Genomic DNA, 23,603 nt, shown 5'->3' with positions numbered 1-23,603 from the left:
ATAAAGTAGTTAGAGGAAAAAAATAGAGGTTAAAAAAAAGAAACACATGGAGCGAAATGGTCAGTATGTGTGTGAATTCTGTAAGCAAAATATGGCCACTAACATCCCTCCTGCATTACACATTTGGACGCCTGTCTTTCTGTCTCTTTCTCACACATGTCCCTCCTCCTGTAGGTTTCCTGGGCTGACATTCCTGTCTTTTTTGGCCGTCTGAGCACGTGCGGGCCCGGGAGTCTGGTTCTCATTCTGAGAGGGAAAATATTTGCAGTGAAGAGGGCTGAGAGGAGCCGGTCCTGGCTTTAACTACGGGGTGTGCCACCCCCTCTGTAACGCTGCCAGGCTGGAGAATACCCACTGGCCTACTTCTGCTGGTGTGAGAAGTTGTAGATGAATGAGATGCAGGGGTGTAATGGTATGTGTGTGTCTGTGTGTGTGTGTGAGGGCTGCAGTGGTCAGGCTAATCCCACTGGATGCAGAAGAGGGTAATTTGAGGGTGTGTATGTTCATACCTCCTGGCAGCAGGGTGAAGCGGTCAGACAGCCCCTGTTGGCTATAATTTAGTGTGTCTGTGCGCTTGTGTAGATGTATATTCATGTGCGTCTCTTTATGTCTGTGTGTGTGTGTGTGCATTTTGGCAGTAGGGTGAAGGGATCACAACTCAGAACAATTGTTACTGGCAAAAGTTATAACCCAGGTTGCTGGATTGTATCTTTTGGAATGCATACTTAGAGTGTGTGTGTGTGTGTGTGTGTGTGTGTGTGTGTGTGTGTGTGTGTGTGTATGTATCTAATGACTGTATTTTGCGGTTGTGTAATATTCTGACTCCAGATTACTTCCATGTTTAGATGTTTTGGCATGTACCGCATATCCGTGTACATTTTTTTGGATTCACAGCACTTGCTAATAGGCCAGTGGAGGTCTGAAGTTAGTGAAACAAGACTGTATATTCAGAAGCCCTTAAGCAAAGCACTCAAAGCCCATTGCTACAGCAGACTGCAGGTGTACTGATAACTCCCAGGTGTGACTGCGTGTGACGACATTTAAACAAAGGCAGGATGTTGCTGAAAAGAAGCATGCAGGCTCAGCAAACCCTCTGGGGATAAATAAAGGTCAAAGATTTGTTTGGGGTGTGCACGCTCCTACCTCTTGGCGGTAGGAAAATATCTCGAGCACTCGGTGCCGTCCCAGGCGCAGTAAGGGTCTCTGGCCAGGCAGCACTCAGCGCAAGCTTTCCCATACACCTCACAGCGATGTAAAGACATCTGCGATACGCCCAGCGCTGAGCCAAGGTACAGCTGTTGCTGTGGAAGCAAAAGAAAAGAGCGAGGACATAAAAGATTAATATTCCTGTGTGGCTCAGTTGGAAAAGGTGCTTGTGGGTTTGGTTCTCAGTAGGAACATTATATGTCAGTGTTCACTTAAAGACCCAGAAGTTAAAATTGTTTTTGTTTCACTTGAGCTTGTAGCCCTGTCAACAACTTTTGGATAAATTATTATGTGTGAGAACAAGTCTTTACCTGCTTGGTGGACAGCTCCATAGCAGTAATGGGAGTAGGCTCCTGCACAAAAGAAATACAGTACAGATGCTTTACTACCATATCTGTGGACATCCTGTGCTTTTTTATACTCATCGGCTTCACAAATTGTTGTTAATGCTAAATTTTCTATGTCATACCCTAAAAACAGTCATCTCTTCCAGCACCACCTCTTCCAGGTCATGCCAGCTCTCTCTGGGGATCGTCACTACCTTCAGCACTGTGCCCATGTCTGAAAGAATATAGACATTCGGATACAGTAAATGTGCATACAAGTCTGTTTTGATCATGTATGATTTATTTGGTATATGGTTTATTCCTCATGCAATCACTTTTTAAAGTCCTAACCCTGTGTTTAAATATGTACACTTGTTTTATGTATACTGTAAATATATGCAGATTTTTCTCTTAATGTTACTGCTTGAGCTTTTCAGTAGATAGATGTATAAGATATTTTACAAAATAGTGCAATACTTTTTAAAATATTATTTTCAGGTTTTAGTTAAGAGAAAATTGGAATCTATCAGTTTATTTTGAGTAATAAAAAAAACGGTGAAATTTTGATTTTTAAAAGATTGGAAATACTAAAATCTATTTCTTTCAGAATAATAATAATAAGGTTGAAGTTGGATTCTGGTGGAGTATCAGAGCTCATTTTCTCCCCTTTTTAGATCTTTCTGACCTGTGTTCATCCTGCAGCAAAAGGACCTTGCTTATTGTGCAGCAGGGACCTTTGAGTGCATAAGGACATACAGCCCTAGTTAAAATGTTTTTAGGGAAAATAGGTATTAATCAACCTTAAATGCAATGTTCAACGATTTGTCAAAAAAATGTATGTCCAAAAAGAAAAGGTAAAATACTATCTCAGTGGATCAGCCTCTTCCAGACCACAAAGTAAATGTAAAGTTGTGTACCTGTTCCAATGAACATGACATCATACTGTCCATCCTCTGCCTCCACTCTGTCCACCACAAGCTGGGAGAACTGGTAGTCTACGTCTGTCCGCACCATGATGGGACGCCCCCCTATCGGGTGCACTGGGTTGTACATGGCTGGGTGACCCCTGGCAAATGTGATGACATCGTCAGGCAGGTCCTTTGTAGAGTCGAATCCTCCAAATGTCTTACTGGGGCACTGAGAATCAGACCAAAATGACAGGCAAGTAATTTCATTATTATTGATTAATTTTTCTCTATTAATAGAAAACACAAGTTCAATTATGAGAAGCAGTGTTATGTGTTTCCTGTGTGCCAATTTGACTTTACAGTATTGCTTGCAAATCCATTGCATTTGTGGATAGCTGCTTATGTGAAGACTCACAGTGCCAGGGCGGGGATAGGGCACTCTCCCTTGGAAAGGCACCCACTGGTAGTTGGGTCCATCTCTGTGGGCGTAGGGACCCAGGAAAACCCTCCTGATGTCTGCCATGTTGTACATACACACCGCTGAGCCTTTAAAGATGTTACTGTGGAGAAAGACAGAGAGAAATGTAGAAGGGGTGAGAGACAAAAAGACAAATAGAGTGAAGAGAGGGAGGGAGGGAGAGGGCGGTGAAATAAAGATTACAGAGACAAACAAAAGGGATTCATAAATGATCGGCCACAAGACAGGGATTAGGAGCTTGTGAAATACCGAAGAAAGACAACAAAATGACCCTTCATCGCACAAAGACGGAGGGAAGCAAGGTTGTCATTACCTAAGTATAGGAATGACAGATTGGACCTTCACTCTGATTGCTTCCAGCCTCTTGAGAACAGACAGGAATTTGGGCACACCACCAACAAAACAGGAGACCTGGTTCAGAACATATTTGAAATCCCCTTCAATATTTTGTGAGCGCTTGCTCGAGCCAGATGGGTGGACTTTGCTTTCACAAGCGAGACGATGTCCAAAGCAGGCAAGGTCAATCAATCATGCAAAAAAAAAAAAGTAAGGAGGGAATGATGTGGATTTTATTTCAATTCATGCTCTGTCCCAGGTCATCCAGAAGACAGCAATTTGAACAGTGACTCATTAAAGTGGAGAATTTGGGAGTATCACAGGAATATTCCATGATTCTAAAAGAGTTCTTAAAATATTCATGTGGAGAATATGACAAAGTAAGCTGTTTAAATCTCTGAGCACCATCAAGTAGATTAGCTTCTGACCACATACAAGGGGGATCTGTTTCACATTTTTCTAGACTTGTATTATTTGCTTGTGAGTTCTTCTCGAGTTCATTCATCAGCTTTTTGTCACGTTTTACAGATGGCAGATTTGGATTGCATGCCTTCGCAGGAACCAGATGCTTCAATAAGATTGGGGGTTGTCCTTTGTCTCGCTGACTGCTATGGGAAGTTGTATCAGACTAATTAGGGATGTGGCTGGCGTACATACAGCCGACAGCACTCACTAAAGCATAGAAGATGAATGGATTAGGATTTGAAAATGCTAATTAAAGAGAAATTCAATTAACTCCAGGGGCAAAAAAAAAAGACACTCCAGTATCTATGTTTAAGAAGAAGGGCGAACATGTGTTTGTGCAGATACACAGAGTTTGAGAGAGAGGCACACAAATTCAGACAACCCCACAAAAATGCACTTACGCACAAACAGGGGCACAATCAAACACTGATCTGTCAGTGGCGGCTTCTTTGTGCCTCATTAAGCAGTGATATTAAAAGCCGGTCCCTCTGAATCCCTGCTCTATTCATCTAAGAAAACCGGCCACTTAGAAAACCAATTAAACCACTCTAATTCCTCAATGCCCAGTAACTGAATTTTAAAGCGTGCATGTGTATGTGTGTGAGTGCCAGCACACATGTGGGTACGTAGGTGTACAACCACCACCGCGCACCGCAACCTCTTGCTTTGAATACATTCCAGAAAGCTGAGAAAAGCCATACAGGCCAAGTGATACAAGGCGCCTGTTAGCATGCGCCGCCATTCTATTCAGCCTGTCTTATCATTAGCTTTGATTGATGGTGAAGTGTTTGTCCTCTTTTCAAAGCGAGTAGGAGACACTACTGGACACAAAATACCCCTGCCTCCTTCCAAAATGCAAATTCATCATCATCATGATGAGTGCCACCATCTGTGCCATTTCAACTCAACTTATCTGCTTTGCCCCATGCCTTCACCTCTCCACATGCGTCAATACAGCCACACCCGGCCTCTGAATCACCCATTCAAGGCCGGGGCGGCGGCTGGGGGAGAGACGTGCGTTCCTGCTGAGTGAATATCGTTTTTCTCTAGCTCCCTCCTGCTCCATAATCTGATTTCTCTACAAGCCTCTGCCAAGGTTTCAATGAAAAGGGGGACAGGTAGCAGGGGGGAACGGGGGAATCGGCTAAAAGCAATCTACAATCTGAGACTAGAGGAGGGGAACCATACGAGGGGAAAGCAACCATAAGACACCTGTAAGTGGATTATGGGACGGGAGGCGCTGTCTGGGAATTTGACGGGGGCACGCTTAGTTGCCCGATCCTGCCGTGTACTTTAAAAAGGTTAGGAAATTACAGATAAAGGGATGGAATAAAGGAAGAATTCTTGAAAGGAAATATGAAGCGTGTGTGTTTTTCAAATAAAAGGAGAATAACTTGTGCAGGACGGTTGCCCGTTGAATATATATCAGCTTCTTCTGATCTCTTAGCAACAACTCAACAAAACAAATATGATACTACCAGCGTCTGTCAAGCTATTTGAGAATTTGAGACTTTGCACGCACATTTTGGAGGCCATTGTGAAAAGATCTGGACGGGTCTCTACCTGGACGTGGTGAATACAGCGTAGATAACTGGATTCTTTGGGTCCTTGGAGCTCATGAGAAACACATCCTCTGGAAATACAAAGCAAGAATGGGTGAAGGTGACCTTTTCAGCGGGCTGCAAGGCTTTCTTCATATAGAAATAAAGAATACACACTCACGTAGCTCATCAAAGTGTGTATCAATGCCGTTCACCCCGGGCACTGAACACATTAGCCGGGCCTTGAGGAAAGTGGTCCACTTGTTCACCAGACTCCTGTGACCTCCCATGTCGTTCTGTATTACCATCACACATAAAAAAAAACCTAACATTTCTGCAATCACTGACATAAACATGTCGTCATTTCTGTAAGACCATGCAGATCTGTAAGAAAAGGTGTGTCCATTGCTTCGGAGTAAACTGGCATACGGGTTTTGTTTGTGTGTGTGTGTTGTTACCTTACACAGTTGTCCTATCCTGGCGATGGTAGCCTTGCCAGTGTGCTCTCCGTCCATGGCGTTCTCTTTGAAAAACAGGAAGATCTTGTCGTCTTCAGGGTTGTCACTTTCTGGGATCAAGCTTACACCGATAAACCGGGGGTCTAGAGGAAAAAAAAGAAAATGAATAAAGCAGAGAAACAACACTGCATGCAGTTAAATATGCACACATTTGTGCATACACGCTTGAATCACACAAATGTCATTTTTACGATTCAACCTCTGCCCCAATGACAATCATTTCACCCCTATTTTACACCTCTGAAACCAATCCCCCATGATTTTCTCCAGTCACGGCTCAGTAATAACAGCCATTCACTTTACACCCTGGTGTTACAGTATCTGACTTTACCCCAAGTGAGCGCTCCGAGTCCAAATCCCACATAACCCCCGTCTCCAGACCACATCCTCACAAACACACATGGCTCTGATTGTCCTGGGTAACACTTGAATAAATTTATCTCGACTTTAAGCACGAGAGGAAATCAAAGCTATACAGGGGAGAGCCGTGGCCTTTGGGCTGGGATATCTCTTGACTTGAAGGGGGCAGAGGGACTCAGAAAAAGTGGCTGCAGTCGTTGAGGCGTCGTCACGCGTAAAACGAGCCTGTGTCTAAAAGCTCGAGGGTTAGCTGGAGAGAAACAAGCAGTGCCATGTTACGCCTCCGTGGCCGTTCAGGATATAGAGTAGCTGTGAAAAAGACGAGTGTGGCCAAAGTGGGAAGCAGATTTATAAGCGCTGTGTGGGTGCGAGACCTCTGGTATGAATCATGTGTACCCCACACACGCTTCTTACCTCTATTGTGAACATGTGCCATTAAATCTACAAGTCCATAAATCTAATGTCGCATGCACTCGCATACAAAAACAGGCTTCTGCTGGTGTCGCCAACCACTGAGGTCATACAATTCATTACATTTAATTCTCAACAAAAGTCTACTTTATTCAGTAGAGGCCTAATCCAACCTCAATGTGGAGTGAGAGGGCATTAAAGGGTGAAGAGATGTGTAAATAAATTGCATGAATCAAGACCAGCAGAGCCAAAGTTGCCATTTAACCCTAAATCCCTTTCAGAATCAATTGCTATTAAGGATTCTTTCCCAAGTTTCTCTCATTTTACATTTGAGTGCCATGTAACCTTGTTGATAAGCGCTCAATAGAATATCCCCATTCCAGTAATCCACGCAATTACAATCCCCCCTTTGTGGAGAAGAAGTTAGATTATGCTGGGCTGAATAGATACAATCCCTCCGGCGTATTATTTTGAAACAAGGTGAAAGATCGATGGGGATTAATGCGGTAACAAAGACTTCTCCCTTAAATAGCTCTTTATTAATATGTCACAGTAATCAGTACTGCAGTGAAGAGTGTTTGTGATTTTTGATGGTGCTGGGGGGAGGGGGGGATGGGAGGAATTTGACTGAGAGGAATTTGACTCCACTACAGGAAAACAGCTGAGAGCGGATTAGTTCTGTGGGAAAGAAGGAAAAAGGAGATGGCACAGCTTGAGGGAAAGGTTCAAACTGACCTTTTGTGGCTCCCTAAGTCCTCCACGGTGCCGAAAGATAGCCAGACAGACTGAACAGTCAATAACCTCTCACTGCCGTGCTAATCTTACTTGCACAGGCAAATCCAGTGACTCTGTGAATGGGCTCTGATATCTGATGTCTTCACATGAATGGAAATGATTGGAGACTTGCGAGAGAATTTAATGCTTCGAAGTCCATTGTAAGACTAAAAGGTAATCTTTCTTCTAACTGACTGAATAGTTGATGTTTACGAAGGCCACAAGTGTCCACTTTTGCTTTAATAGTAAAGTTTGTTGGAGTTTGTGAAGTTATGAAAACGTATGTTTTCTTTACAGTCTGAACACTAGCAGCTTCCACTGTAAGCTTGTAGATGCAAATGGCCTCATAATATAGTACGATATTAAATTACACTTCTAGTTCTCTAGGGGAACACAAATAACTACTTTATTCATGAATAAAAAGAAGATTGTACAAAATGGAAAATGCAGTCCTTCGGGAGTAAAATTCAGTTTTTATCATCCTGTAATACTTTCTTCTCATACTTCCCCCCCCCCCCCCCCCCCCCCTTTTTTTTTTTTTTTACCATTCAGCCATCTTGAATCATGCTGCTCTGTTCTGATTGGATGATGGTCTCCCAGGGTACGGAAAATAGCGAAGTCCCTTCCCATGAAATCAGCAGATGTGCCGGAGTACAGCTCTCCATCTGCCAGTGAGAAAAGTATAGTTAGGAACAAATGAGCAGTTCTGAAGTGAATGTGCACTTCTTGGAACTAATCAAGGCAGAGATCAAACTGACCGATCAGAAGTGAGGCTGAGAGCATTTTGGGGTCGTAGGGGCTTTTCCCGCGGCCGTTCTCGAAATGTGAGGCCAGACGAAAGATGTTCTCCTGTGGTGTAAAGGGTCAGAGTTCAAGATGAGGCCTGTGAAAGCCACATTAAGCCTGGCTAAATGTACATTTATAGCCTGTGTTTCAAATTACACCAAATTCTCATTATAGCATACAGCTATACTGCTGACCCTCAGATTATTTGAATATGTTAAAAGAAACATACTCAGTTTCTTTAAATCAATTACTGACAACACTACTTTAAACTCAAGTGAACACATGCAGGGTCTGCTATACTCAAAGCCTGCATGGTGCAAACAGTCATTCCCCTCCCCATTGTCAGACTGCAGAGCCCATGCTGGTACATTGATTAACCTGTAGACCTTTATCAAGATGACTGATTAAACTTTTATGTAGGGGAGAGGGCGTTTAATTTCCGACGACTGAAGTCGAACCATGTAGTGACCACTTTTCTTCCACTTCTCTACACTAAAGAAAACATTGATGAGAAGATAATCAATGAAGGAAATGATTACTGCTGTGCTGGGCAGAATAAGAAACACCAAGGGGTCTTGACCAAGCGTCCATATATGAAGAGCTGGGAGAGAAAGTGTGTGTGTGTGTGTGTATGCGTGTGAGAGCATAAACTCTGTGCTCTCAGTGCAGTTGCTGTGCTCAAATTCTTTTAAGGGCGAAACAGTAAAGACTTTCTCTCTCATTAGTTTACTTTTGCACTGGTGTCACATTTCACAACTCATTAACAAATGCTCAACTGCGATCTAAATTACCTTTCAAATATATACATATATAACTGATTAAGCATGTAGAAAAACCCTGACAACATTTGCTGAATCAACATTAATCACCTCTGCCTTCTTGCCCATTTCCAGAAAGGCGCAGATGGGGTGGAAGGCTCCTGTGCCACAGATGTACAAGTGGGTCTGGTTGTAGGGTTGGAGGACCCGGATGAAGTTATTACACTCTTTCTGGAAAAGGAATGAGACAAAGAACATCAAAATCATAACTAATTGTATAGAGTGAGACATCCAGCTAGCAAAGAGATTTAAATACATTCTGTGTATATCATTCTCTGTTTATGTAGTAATCCTACCAACATAGTATATTATATAGCGTTGTAAAGCATTTGAAACATTTGGGGATATTTATAAACAAGATTGCATATGTTAGCATTAATCTCCTATTCCCTCCCCCATATCATAAAGTTTGAATTAAGTTGTATCCTTTATGAAAATAATGGTGACCCTTCTAATAGAGAAAAGCCCTGACGTGATTCAATTGAAAATAGAGACTAATACAAAGCAGATAATAAAGGAAAAGGGAAATAGAGATAAGCGCTGCTGGAATTCCCTTTAAAGTAGGGACTTTCCAGTTGGTTTGGAAAAGATTTAATGTATGAAACATGGTCTCCTTCAAGGAAACCTGTAAGCTAAATCAGGAATATCTACCTCAGATCTTTAATCCATATGTTTGAATTTACTGAGAGTATTTTGGTTGGCTCTTCCAGCACATGTTGATAGTCCCACTGGTGTGAGACTGTTTATTAGAGTGCTAATCAACAGGATTGGTTAATGTAGGAGGGTTATTAGCAGCCTTGAGGAGTTGATTTGGGCACATGTGTTTAAGAAATTAGACTGTGGTTTGCCTTATTATTAATACATGCTGAATATCCACCTAGCAAATAAGTACACATATGCTTGGGGATTTGGAAAAGCAGCATACACATCACATCACATTACATGTGGACAACCAAATTATCCTTCTTTCTTTCTCCCTTGAACACATGTATCTCTTCAGGCTACTAAATCTCACTGACATTTCAGTTTGATGACTTGATGAAGCCCCTCATATGGGACATAAAATGATACAAGGTTTCAATGAGATCAGGTTTGACTGGAGGGATGACATTTTCCAGTGCAACACTAAATTAACTCTGGGATCACACACTGCAAACCTTTTCCCAAAAACCTGAATTCCTTGCTATTATTTGAAAAGACAGATATACATGTTTAAGATCTGACATCCTTAGTAATTTGCTTAAAGGAATAGCTTGACATTTTAAAAATATGCTTAGTCACTTTCTTTCTGATGCCAATATGAAAATATTTGTGTAAGTTCAATATAAAGCTGGAGCTAGCAGACCATTGACACACCTTAGCATAAAGAATGAAAATTTCTTGGCCGGACTATGCTAACCGGCTGCTAACTCCAGCTTCAAATTGAACGTACAGACATGGGAGTGGTATCGATATTTTCGTCTAACTGGCAAGAAAGCAAATAATCATATTTCTCTAAATGTCCAGAGAAGAACTTCTTCAATATGGAATCTGACTCTATCTTTAGGTTAAAATCTTGACTTACTTTTGTTGTAATCCACATCATGTTATACTATAGTGTGCTAGTAGTTTCTAACTGATTCAAGCACTCAACACATTTCAACTGTTTCAAATGTTATCATTAACCCACTATCGCAACTGCATTCGCACATTTCAGTCATGCTTCCAGTTCACAGAGGAAACTAAACTTGCACGATGTCTTGTGGCTGACCTCAACCCTACACATCTCTGTGTCTATGTGACCGCGTACCTTAATGACTTTACCCTCTGTGTTTCCTACTGTCGAACAGCGGGAGCACATGTCCCTCAAATCATTCTCACGCCCTTATTATGTGTATTTCACCAACTCCTATAATCCCCCCCCCCCCTTAGTGTCAGCTCTGTTTAGGATTTTACATGGCTGTCTTCAAGTTAGACTCATTAGCCATGTGGTAGGTAGGTTGTACCTAAACACTGACAGACCTTAGTTATACAAGTCACTCAAATGCGGCTCTGTCTTGCCCCTCAGGTGAAAAATAGTTTCCCTGATCGCAAACCATATCATTATGTGGAAACCACAACACCCACAGAGGATAAATGAGTCATTATGGGATGAAAATTAATGACTCTCTTTGGACTGGGTATTGATGATGACTTTCCATGGGAGAAATGGGTGGACACGTTTGTATGTGATTTGTATATATTTGGACGAGACGAGTGAATTTTGAGATTATGCTGAGGTCTCTAATTGAATATGGAAAATGCATTGGAAATGTAGGATAACTTTGGACAATTATTTTTACTTCAATATCTGTAATGGCTGGAACTAATCGGTGACGTCATGCAGTTCTGGAAATTGTGAATCCACACTCCAGTATCTGAACCCTTTGTTCACTGAATCAAATGCAGCAACCTGGGCAATGTTACACACTTATTCTGCCAAAGAGAATGATACAGCCATCAGGCATTTTGGAGGGGGGCAGCTGTTACATTTGTTCGGCGGTTGTAAATTGTGGTTTGGAGAAACGCATTCACTTTGGGAGCTCCAAATGCTTTTGTAATGTCCTAATCAAGGCCCCTCCATGCTGCACTCCATTTCTGCTCTCGCCGCCTCATTTTCAAAGGTAAACATTTTCACAGCACGCAAATACCTCATCATTGTGTTGTGTGTGATTTTGTGCTGGCAGAACACATTCTCTTTCCACTGTGTGACGGAGTGAAAGTGTAGTGTTGCCTGTGTGGCTGCAACTTTGTGTATGCGCGAGAAGCCCAGAAAGGCTGGCGTTGAGGTAGACCCCAGTAAAACCTCTGTGATTTAAAGGACAACGTAATTCTGGATAATCCTAAAACCCTGCAGCCGCCGCACTCCAGACTCATTCAGCCGTGAAATTGAGATCAGATACAACACAGAGAGGGCCTCTCCAAACAGCACAACACAAAGATAACACACACTTCCACCGTTGTGCTCACAAACAAAGCTGGTGGCATGTAGTATGTGTTCAGCAAACCTGTGCAGAATAGCACATGTGAGCCAATACACTGAGACAGATAACGACAAGTCAAACAATACGCTCCCACATAAGTATGCACAAATGCGCACACTCTGAGGCACATTCATAAACATCCTCCCAACAGCAGCAAATAACCTCTAAGGTAATGCGTCATTGTCCTAGTGACCCTATGTACACTTGTCTGTCACTGAACATCTGTTGTACAGTGTGTTTAGTTGTGGGTGTCAGTGTACAGTGCGCACAGATGTAGCTGTACTATATTTTTCATCTAGTTAGCTAATATACTTCCTCTACAATGCTCTTGCACTTGTACTAGTACTCGATCCAGGCAATGACCAAAAACTAGCATCCCAGAGAAATATGTAGCATTACATGGAACTATGCAGGACAACCATATAATTTGTGTAACAATAGAAGCAAACATTGTAGGGAAGTTCACAAACGATGATGCCATCATGACTGTAGACTTACCCCAAAGTCTTTCCCTGCCCACTTGCATTCATCCCTTTTAGAGGGGGTAGCAGGCCACGCAATCTGTGCAAAAGAGAGGAGGACAAAGTCATACCATGCTCGAGGTGGACATCAGAGATTTACATGTTGTTTTATGTAACAGGAAAGGCAGTGATTCAGTGCAGTGAATCAGAGGAAATCAAGATTTGTGTAATTCCAGGAGAATGACTTTGAATTTGTCATGTTTTATATTTACAATTCCTAGTTTACTAACTTCCTTATTTCCCTCTGGCCATATCATCAATTTTAGGTGTACATATGATAAATAAGAGGTGGCATTTTAAACAGTATTATGACAGACTGCATAAAAGTAGAGAAGAACAGGGTTTAGGTGAAAGGTAAATGAAAATGAGGAGAAATAAGCACAGTTAAAAATTTACTCTTTATATGAAATTGAAGATTCAGTATCTAGGAATACATAGGAATATTGAACTCTATGTTGCACCTGCTGCGTCAATGTATATATTTTATATAGTCCAACTATGGGTTCTGGTTCGAATTATGGTATTTAAAAAGTTTAACTCCTTTCTGCAGTTCAAATCCCGAGCATATGGTTATGCTTTTCACTTCAAATATGAGAAGAGAAAGTAGGCTTTTGCTACTTTGTTTTGGAAGAGATATGATTCATTGTGAAAAAAATTTTTGGCTTTGTACTGTCTTTAAGGCAAATCCATCTGTGGCCCCTGGTGTCACATGAATTTCAAACACATATTCTGTGTACAAGTGTGCATGTGTGAGCTGTAATGAGTAAGGGAACGATTATACACTCAAACACTGGGTGCGACTTTGCTCACTTTGCTGGGGACCACACAGATGTGGATGGACAGAGGAAATGTATGCACACGCGTGTACATGTATTATTATGTCCATACAATACACACACATTCCTCATTATATTCCTAGACTTTATCTTCTCTCTAGATCAGCTGAGTTTCCTCTCTTGGGAATCTACGTTGCACATTTGAGAGTAATTACATTAGATTCGCTTAATCACTGCTTTTTGGCCTTTATCTCATAATGATGCAAAGATCAGAACAAAAGAGTGAAAAAGTGCGGGGGGGGGGTTCACATCTGAGCCAAGGGCAAAAATAATTCGTAGACACGCTCTCTCTCTCTCTGCATTGACTTTGTATTTTTCAGCACTTTCATTTCCCTGCTCAGCTCTCTGTAGCCTGCAGGCAAATCTCTGTCAGTCTTGTGAGTCTATGACAGCAGCCTGAATCAGATAAAAAGTCTGTTAACCTAGTCCAGGTGAAGTAATGGAATTATGGACAGCCCTGTCTGGTGCAAGACAGACAGTGGGAGGGATGAAGGGAGGGGAGAAAGAGATGGACTGTAATGGACCCCAGAGGGAGTAGCAGGGAGTAAAGAGCTCAAATAACACCTTGCAACCTCGACCAAAAGACCATAACTGCAACGCTCACACAGGCTATAACGTGAATATATATGTGAATTTTACCTGCTTGTTGTCTCTGTTGATGTTGACGAGGTCAAATGAGAAGATGTGGTCCTCTGCTCCGACCAGCAGTCTCCCTCGTTCCTCATCCAGAAGGAAAGTGTCGTAGCTCGAGCTGTTGGCCAGGCCGTTGAAGGTGATGAGGTTACTGGACTCTAACATCTCTGCAAGAGAAGGAGAAGAAAGAGACGGTGTTGATCACATATGGGAGTGGCTGACAAATGGCACGTGATAACAGCTTTAAATGTATTAAATGTAATGTATTAAAAAATTATCCATTTTGGACAATGTAAGTCAAGATCAAGATCAAGATGCCCTGTAGTATGAAAAATTACTTTTTCATGTTTCCTTAATTGCTTTTCCACACATACATTTGCACACACTTACATACAGACACACTTCAGTCAGGTATAGCGTGAGACATTTAAAGTGAACACAGCATGTCCCAATCAGGGACACAGTTCAAACTGTTCAGCCGTGTGATTGGTTGAATAATTCATATGGAGTCAGGGCCAGGGGAGACACTGTGTGTAAGTAAGTACGTGTTGGTGTCTGTGGCATGTAGCTGTAAATGAGTTATTATGTAAATCAGCATTGAAGAGTGTGTGACTGCACATGGATTTCTGCACAGTATTGCATTAAGGTGAACAAAGTCCTTAAGTATATACTAACTAATATGCAGCCAAGCTCAACGAAAACCAGCACAAGACTTTACATATGGGCAGAAATCTAGCCAGACCTCTGACAGACAGTTAATGTTTAACCAACAAAGATGAGTTTCATTAACTCTGACATCAGCTGTCACAATAATAGTATTATATTAACAAAGAACCACACTCTCAGATCAAGTTAACCCCCTGATTGAATTTTGTGTGAGTCAACCTCATATGCCAACAGTTAATTTATATTGGTTACAGTGTAACCACCAGTAAAGCTTCAATGATCATGGGAATCTATAAAAAGATCCAGTATACTATATTAGATTATTTGATTAGTTGATAAAAAGAAAATTAATGGGCAATCATTTCCATGATTGATTATTGCTTTAGTCAGTTAAGTAAAACATTCTCTAGTTCCTGCTTTTAAAATCTGAGGACTTGCTGTGTTTGTTGGTTTTATATCATTGTAAATTTAATATATTTATTTAACATATTTATATTCAGCTACCTTGGGGCCTGGGAAATTGTAAAAGGCCCGTTTCACTATTTTCCAATATTTTGTAGACTAAGCAAATAATCAAGACACTGAAAAAAATAAGCCATAGATTAAACAATAATCAAAATGATCGTTAGTTGCAGCCCTAATTAAAACAGTATTAAAATAACCACCATTAATACTACTGTATATAAAGACACTTTTAGTTACTTTTCTTTCTCCTCTCATCATCTTGTTACTACATATTTCTATCATGATGAGCCTAAGCTGACCAAATTCCTATAAAAATATCTATCAATTCAGGTTTCTCTAAAATACAGTGATAATAAATGGTAACATTTAGTTTACAATTAAATGAACAGAAGTTGAATTAACCCCTTAACCATCTGCCTCTGTTGAGCACATAACATGTGCTCTCTATATATGTACCACAGGTACATTCTTATACATCAGCTCACAATCACACTACATCATCCATCATCATCAGTGTCACCATATAGCAAGGAAACACGCTGACACACAATATAGAAACCAGCACACATATGCATGTGCACACAAACATACATATACTGTATATGTATGTATATATATATATATATACACACACACACACACACACACACACACACACACGCACGCACACAGTCCGGTGGATTGCGATCTCTCTGCTCTCCCCACAAAGCTCTGATTGACGGGCTGCTATAGGAGCCATCTGCGCCCACTCACAGTGTGTAAGATCTTGGACATCTGTGTCTACATAAAAGAGGGGATTAATGGAAGGGGAGAGGGAGGAAGTGGTGTGTCAGCCACGTCTATGTATCGAGTACCAGTGGGGTGGATGAGGACTGTGAGAGGGAGCGGTCGTCACCTAATAAAGACGATTGCAGCTCATCTGCGTCAGTCGGATTTCGGTTTGAGGCTAAGTTTGGGGCTAAGGAAATGGAGTGGGTGGGTGTGGGCATGAATGGAGGTCTGTGGATGTGTGTTTGTGTGAGAATTTGTAGTGTGCCACAGATGGGTTGAGCGTATGTGTGTGGGTTTCAGTGTGTGTGTAGATAACTTTTGACATTCACATTTATACACACTCATAAGTCTTCTAGCATGCTACAGAACTCTGCAATTATGATGACAAGAAATTAAATATTGGAAGTTAAGAAGTGTCATCAGAGCCATTTCATTATCATGTGGGAGCCAATCAGATAGCCCCTTGTTCTCAGTTTACCAATCAGACATGACATTGCACGGTCAGGAAATGAGTTAGAGGAGGGAAGTTAGTAAATGCGATTTCCAGTCAACAGAAAGCCGAAGGAGGTCCTCTTACGTTTCAACTATGAAGAAACGGAAAAAAAATGGACGTGGTAGAAAGCCAAGGAAGGCAAAAAATGGGAATGAAATAAAAAGGGAAGAAAAGAATGGCAGATATTGGGACACAAGGACAAACAGTCAATAGCAAATGAACAAATCAAACAACAACATCTTCTGTCTTTTTGATGTTTGTACTTAGGAGAAATTTTTCTCAACTCCTCTTTATTAACCTCTATCATCTACAAGTGAAAACCTGGAGCTGAACACCCAAGAGCCGGGAATGTGGACCAAAATGGCAGTCTCTGAAAGTTCGTCACGAAAGGTTTCCCCCAGATGGACCAGAGAAGAAAAACATGTGCGCATACTTCAACACGTGGCGAACCTCTGACAAAGACATGGTGGCCTGCGCACACAAATACACACAGACAGGCTTTATCTGAGCTGGGATTTACTGTGGTTTGGCGAACCAACCTAAACGCTGACACGCTCGTTTGGAAATGAGAGCATGGGCAGATACAGCACAGCTCATACAAAATATAGTAGCCAAGCAAAAGACAAGCGCACTCAGGTAACATATACACAGAATAACACACACAGAGGCAAAGCAAGTTCAACATGAATTCACTGCGCTCTGCTTTTAACATGCAAACAAGTACACACCCTTAAACTGACAAGCATATTATATTCATATTGACCTAAATGTTTACAACGCATCAATTCTCCCTGAGCGCGCACACACACACACACACACACACACACACACACTTCTTCCCAGACTAAGTTGTAATCCAATCAGTATTTCTGCTTATGCAGCATGAACTAGTGGAACAGTGAGCGCACTCAGCAACTTCCACCTCTAACACACTCCCTGGCCCCGGACACCCCAACACACACACAGCCTGGATGCACACATAGACACATTAAAACATACCTCCTCTCATGTATGTGTGCATCCACATGCCACGCTCCCCCTCACCACACACAGTCTGCTTACACTAGCCATTGGATACACACACATATATACACAAGGCTACACACACTCACACAGTCTCCCCGCTTCCATCCCACTTTCTCTCGTTACATACATCCTCTGTCTGCTCTTTTTCAATCACACATTCTGTCTTTTACACATTACACATCCAGGCGCAGTGGTCTATGCAAACAGCCACAGACATACATGCAAACACATGAATGCACACACAGAGATGCAAATATGTGGACAACCATGTGTGCATCTTAAGATATATATATATGTGTATATATGTTTAGTGTTAACTAGTGATGGACCGATTAATTGTACAGATATTGAGATAATCGCCATCGGCTGATGCTTGCACTCAGGGGGCCGATAAACAAAAACTGTCTGCAGACACATCTCCCGGCAGGCTCGTCAGTGTGGCTGCTGTAGAATGATGTTAATGCTCCCCCATGTGAGTTTTGGAAAAGTGGTGAAAAAGTTAGTTTCAAGCCCTGGCCTACATTTCCTCAGTTTCTAAATGTTAACACAATTCTCCCATCACAAATTACAGCAAAAGTAATCTAACACCATTACTTGCTAGTGTTAAATAGACATTATGTTATAATGTATAGAATAATGCAGTTGAATGACATCCCTTCTGACATGCTGAACCCTGCTCTCCCAGTCCCAATCTACAGCATAAACCCATGTATTTTTCTATTTTATTAATTAACAATTCCATCTAAAACAACATGTTAGTAGCTAAGATAACCATGTATTTTAGACTTTTTTACTGTGCATCGAATAATGTAATTCTATATGATTTTTTTATGCATTATATCGACTGCCCTTCTCTCAAAATATCAGCTGTTTTATATTATATTATATATATTATATTATATATATATTTATTTATTTTTAACTACACTGTGGTTATATTACTTCATTATCATATTCACTCCATGCCCAAACACACACAAACACACACACACACACACACACACACACACACACAGACTGTATATTCAAGGACACCCCTTGAAACAGAAAAACATAAGCAATTCATTCAAATAAATTATCATTTGTCTCTCTGCCATACACCATTATGGAAAATAACCTGGCTTTTGTCTCAAAAAGCCCTGGGGAAAGAAAAGAGCTACATTCAAAATTCAAGTGCAATTGTCTGTGGAGTACTCTTCACTCCCCCATTCTGCAAACATGCAGGCATTTTTAGACGCCTACTACATGCCACGCAATTGCGGAATAATGAAACCACATGAAAGAAAGGCGACAGGGCATTAAATTATGTTTATCTGAATGTGTGTACGCACCGCTGTGTGAGTGTGTGTTTGAGTGACATGAAACATAAAAACCTGACAGAGGAAAACACTTGACTGAGATTCAACAGATGGGTAATATTTCATTAAACTAATGCAACACTTTTCAAGTGCTTTCCTTGTTCATATATACAGTGAAGGCTCAACGAGAAGAGAGGGGGTTTTCAATATATAAAAAAAGTGCTAAAATGACACATTTTACTTGTTAATTTCCTGTTGTTGACACAGCTTTCTTTTTCCTCTGCTGCTGGCAGGAGGTATGTGACTTAGACTCAATAGGTGTGTTTCTGTGTTTCGTCAAAGTGTGTAAGTCTGTGTCTGTGGATTACTGAAGAGTTACTCGATTGACAGGCAAGGGGGGAAAAAAAGACAGTCTGAAAAGAAAACGGCAGCTCAAAAGGAACTGGCACAGAGAATTACACATGTTTATCTTTTAAATACAAGGCTAGCTTCAGAAAACCAAAGACACGCAGTACTGTAATATCTCCAGTGGTTTGGTTTGGCATGTCATTCTCTCCGTCTTTCCTATCCCTGCCTCCGAATGCTTTCTTTTTTTCTCTCTGTGTGTGGTGCGGTGTACGTTTTGCTGCTCTCCTGATGGCCTCCGCCACAAAACACAGGTGTCAGACAAAAAAAGATGAGACAGCCGCCCCGTGGAAATTTGCTGAGCGCTTTGCTTAACAAAGTGTTCAAATATTATCCTAAGCTCAAGGATATCCACACATGCCTCAAAAGTTCACCTCCCCGCTCTTTCTCGCTCCCTCCCTTTCTCTCTCTTTCTAAGCACAGTAGCAGGTGTGGGTTGGTTTCCATGGTGACCGTCTGTATAACACAACCTGGGCCGTTGGATTCCTCATTCAGGTGCAGATGAGTGACAGCTCTGACAGGAAATGTGCTACCTTACACACAGTGCGGGGAACTTTACGATTAAGAGCTCCCATGTGTTATTTGATGGAAAAGATCAGAGAATGTGTGCATAAGCAAAGTGCGTGTGTGTGATTGATTAGTCATTACAATCACACTAAATATGTGATGTTGAAGGCACAGTGATATTACTTTGTTTTCTTTGATTCCAGTTCTGAAAAACACTGTTTCAGTTGGAATAGAAATTAATTTTTCTACCAAAGTGACTCATAGCCCTAATTCACAGTCAAGAACTGCATCTTATGGGGCATTTTAATACCATATTCTGTCCCATGAATATGAATATGTTCAACCACAGGATATGTATCAGAGGGACTAACAAGGAAAACCTGACCACATTCCAAACCACACAGAATCTATATGAGTAGTCTAAGTATGTGCTGAATTTCAGCATGCAGCACCATTCATCTCTCTCAACCCAAAAGCTGGACTTCCTCTTTACCGCACGACATTCCCGTTCTCCCGAGAGAGAGAGAGACAGAGAGCGAGGAGGGATAATAAACAAGAGCACAGTATACTAGAAGGGTTGATATAATAGACAAAAGCAGAAAATCAACATATTGGAAGAGACAAAAAAACAAAAAACAAATCAAGGATAATGACAGCAAACTAAGAAACATGAGCGCAGCAGAAAGGAAATGCAAACATGTAGCAAAAGCGGTTGAATATGGAACCATTTCATTAGTGTCCGTCTCCTCCTGTCATTGGACGGCTGGACCACAGAGAGTGTTTTTTCCACCAGCGCTGCGACCACAGACGGCTAGAGGCCTGGCCATGCCTACCGCAGAAAGCCCACTCACACACCACTAAATGCTCACGGTATAACCAGGCTGCTCAGCCTCTCTGGTTCTTATTACTTTCAAGGAAAACACACAGACATGGACACGCTTGCAAAACATTTGCTTTTGTATGCAAATACAGTCACAGACACAAAGTTGTTTGAATATGTACAAACAGGCAAAATGTGGCATGTGTATCCACACACACACACACACACACACACACACACACACACACACAGATCACTCCTTTGCAAAGCTGTGTAGAGAGAGGGAGACAGTGCTATCACGAGGCATTTTGATGGATGGACTTTGAGAGGAACCAGGCTGTGGTTAGCGTGGTCATGTCTGGAGCCACTGCCTGTTAGTGCAGCCTGTCAGCTGTACCGTGTAGCTGAATGTCAGCTCTGCCATTTTATTAGAAATTAATGAGGCAAGGCTACAGATCATGAAATGTGTCCCAGGCAAGCGGTGACAGCAAACACGCTGATGCGACGGAGACACTCCAACACAAATCCACAGGCACAGATGCACATTTCAGCTCTGCGCACCATTATTTAAGGGTATCGTGTAACAAAACTGTGTCTGCATTTCATGAAATGCATTTGCACTGGAAAATGCTAATCAACAAAATCCAAAGCACTTAAATTATATAATGTCAAGATTTATGTTTGCCAATTTTCCAGTGTGGCAATGTAAAGTACGACATTTGAGCAAAAGTGTTTCGATACCTTCCTCAATATATTTGATGGTGCTTCTGTTATTATGACAGCAAGAGAGAAATAACAAGTCTAAGTGAAGGAAAGAAAAAAAATGACTCCACAGCAAATTTAGTCTTAAATTACAGAGATTTTAAAGGACTGGTATTTCAAGTTGACCTTCAATTTTGACATTAAAAACCATTAGAGTGGTAGCAGTCTCTATAATTACTATAAATCACTGCACATCCTTACAAACATCAATCCTGTGCTATAAAATCGCCTTTCTGTATGTATTTAACATTTATGTTGGTCTGCCACTCCCCTTTCTTTGTCTGTGTGTGCGTCTGTTGTCTGTTAGTCCTTCAGCCTCAGCCTGTCTGTCTGCAGAGATGTCCCCCTCATTTGTAACTCGACTCTGTTCAGATTGAACGGTGCACCCTTTCTCCATCTGACTGACGAGACTTAGCAGGTGGCGGAGGACCCATTCATACCCGCGGTTCAGCAATCTGCACCGCGCTGTAACCCAAACCTACATCCCAAACACAGATGCAAAGGCATGTTCGTACAGTGCTTATGTATACACAGACAAAAATGTACACTGAACATACGCAATTGCTGTGTGTGCACACACATTAATCTTGAGCAAACACCCCACTGTGCTGACACTACCTCCTATTGTGGCCTATGAGCACACATCCAGTTTGTTTTTGATAATCCTTTAGCTTTAAATACAATTTTCCAAGCAAATATTTAAAATTTATGATCAGTGGGGAAATACGTGGTATTCCAAAGCACACACCGACTTGGAAAGCAAACTACAGACACATGCAATTGAAAGGCTGTAAAACTCACAAATTATACCCGCCTATTTTGCCACATGAGCTAATGACAACATAAAAACATCTAAATCATTACTTGTGCATTCTTGTATTAGCTTAAATTACATGCAATAAAATAAGTTAGACACAGTATGAAATAATCTATGATAATGAACAAAATTGCCTTCTCCCTGTTAGCATGCTGCGAAGAAGTGACAGATTTTTCTCTGACTTGATGAATGGCTTTTTGTTTAGCAAGTGCGTTTGAGTCATTGCACAATTATCTCTGGAGCAATTGAGTGTCAGCATAAATACACACTCGCACAAACTTCATTATACTATCTTTCACCTATTGGACTTGGGATGACGGGAGCTTACCAAACACTGCGGACAGGTATGTGAGTCAGTGTAAGGAAATGTAGTATATTCGGATGTAACATAGATTGAAAAGAAAACCAATGCAAAACATTGGCTTATACTATTGGAATGTATGGCTGTGTGTGGGAGAAAAGATGAGGGCTGTTTCAAGTGTGTGTGTGTGTCCAAACAGAGTTGAAAAGAAGGATACCCAAAAGATATGTATCAACTGAGCTGCAATCAAAGAGACCAGTAAAAAAAAAAATTACACATACACACAGCCTACATGAAGATTGAAGATTGTACTTAGGGTCTGCGGTGTTGTGGTTCCTTGAGATGCGACTCAGCCGCAGGAGAGGGAGGAGGGGGTAGGAAGAAAAGAACCATGAGAAAGAGAGAGACAGAGAGATGGAGGCAGACATCTCCAAAGTTGGCGCGTTGGGAGAACACCTTATAATTATCTACATCCGCTCTGTCAGCCCCAGCCCGCAGAATAAACGGATACAACAGAGAGCAAGAGAGAGAGAGGGAGAGAGAGAGAGAGAGAGAGAGAGAGACTCATTCACATATAAAAGAATGAATAGGATACACTGATAAACCAACACACATGCAAACACCCACAAATATACAAACAGTACATATTTTTATAGGCAGGCACAAACACACATGGACACACTCACACAGACGGGCCTTATTATGGGGCTGAGTCCAGACTGCTATGAGTGCGGTTCCACACCAAGTGTCTATTTTGAAGGCTTGTGAGCCAATTCCAGATTCCCTGTCTCTTTCTCAGTCTCGCTCTGTCTCTCCTCCACCCATCCAGCCAACGTAGGGAACGACTGCGATGGCATTAAGAGGTCATACAGTAGCCTCCATAATTACCCATGCCGAAGGTAATTATCAGGTTGTTTAACGAGACCTTTTAAGTTTTAAAGTTCTGCCCGCTGGCTCCTTTTAGGGATCACAATGGGGTCAAGTTTGCAGTTTCATTGATCTCCCCCCGCCCCCACACTGCATTTAGAGTCACTGTGTGCTGTATGTGCATCGATTGACCTTTAGGGGTCATTGTTCCTCCTGATGGCTACTTAAAATATGGATTATGTTCAGGAATGTGATTGTGTGCAGATATGCATTGATCCATGGGTGTGGATCATTGCTTTTATTCTTGCAATTCACAGGGTTGCTGTATTGCAGGACTGCAGCAGCAGCGTCGAATAGATACCGAAGCACTATGATCTAAGATGATGATTTTAATATGTTCACAGTTTGCTAGGCAATTTTAAGTAATGATGACTCACTTTTAGGATACCAGGTTGCCATTTATTTCCTTTAAATATTACAGCACAA

At 41.5% G+C, this 23,603-nt stretch overlaps 1 protein-coding gene across 1 annotated transcript in view; it reads right to left on the bottom strand.

The window, feature by feature from the left end:
- sema3aa (sema domain, immunoglobulin domain (Ig), short basic domain, secreted, (semaphorin) 3Aa) overlaps nt 1-23,603 on the bottom strand; it is a 34,613-nt gene that overhangs the window by 4,633 nt on the left and 6,377 nt on the right. Inside the window, exons 3-15 of the mRNA XM_046071804.1 lie at nt 13,926-14,086; nt 12,428-12,490; nt 8,979-9,098; nt 8,082-8,172; nt 7,869-7,988; nt 5,719-5,861; nt 5,442-5,556; nt 5,283-5,352; nt 2,856-3,000; nt 2,450-2,669; nt 1,676-1,767; nt 1,518-1,559; nt 1,144-1,301 (exon numbers count right to left, since the gene is read on the bottom strand). Of these exons, the coding sequence (XP_045927760.1) occupies nt 1,144-1,301; nt 1,518-1,559; nt 1,676-1,767; nt 2,450-2,669; nt 2,856-3,000; nt 5,283-5,352; nt 5,442-5,556; nt 5,719-5,861; nt 7,869-7,988; nt 8,082-8,172; nt 8,979-9,098; nt 12,428-12,490; nt 13,926-14,086 (1,540 nt within the window). The remainder of the gene's footprint in view (nt 1-1,143; nt 1,302-1,517; nt 1,560-1,675; nt 1,768-2,449; nt 2,670-2,855; nt 3,001-5,282; nt 5,353-5,441; nt 5,557-5,718; nt 5,862-7,868; nt 7,989-8,081; nt 8,173-8,978; nt 9,099-12,427; nt 12,491-13,925; nt 14,087-23,603) is intronic.

The sequence above is a fragment of the Micropterus dolomieu genome, linkage group LG16 (assembly GCF_021292245.1).
Source record: "Micropterus dolomieu isolate WLL.071019.BEF.003 ecotype Adirondacks linkage group LG16, ASM2129224v1, whole genome shotgun sequence".
In the NCBI taxonomy this organism is placed as follows: domain Eukaryota; kingdom Metazoa; phylum Chordata; class Actinopteri; order Centrarchiformes; family Centrarchidae; genus Micropterus; species Micropterus dolomieu.
This window is presented reverse-complemented; position numbering and strand designations above follow the sequence as displayed.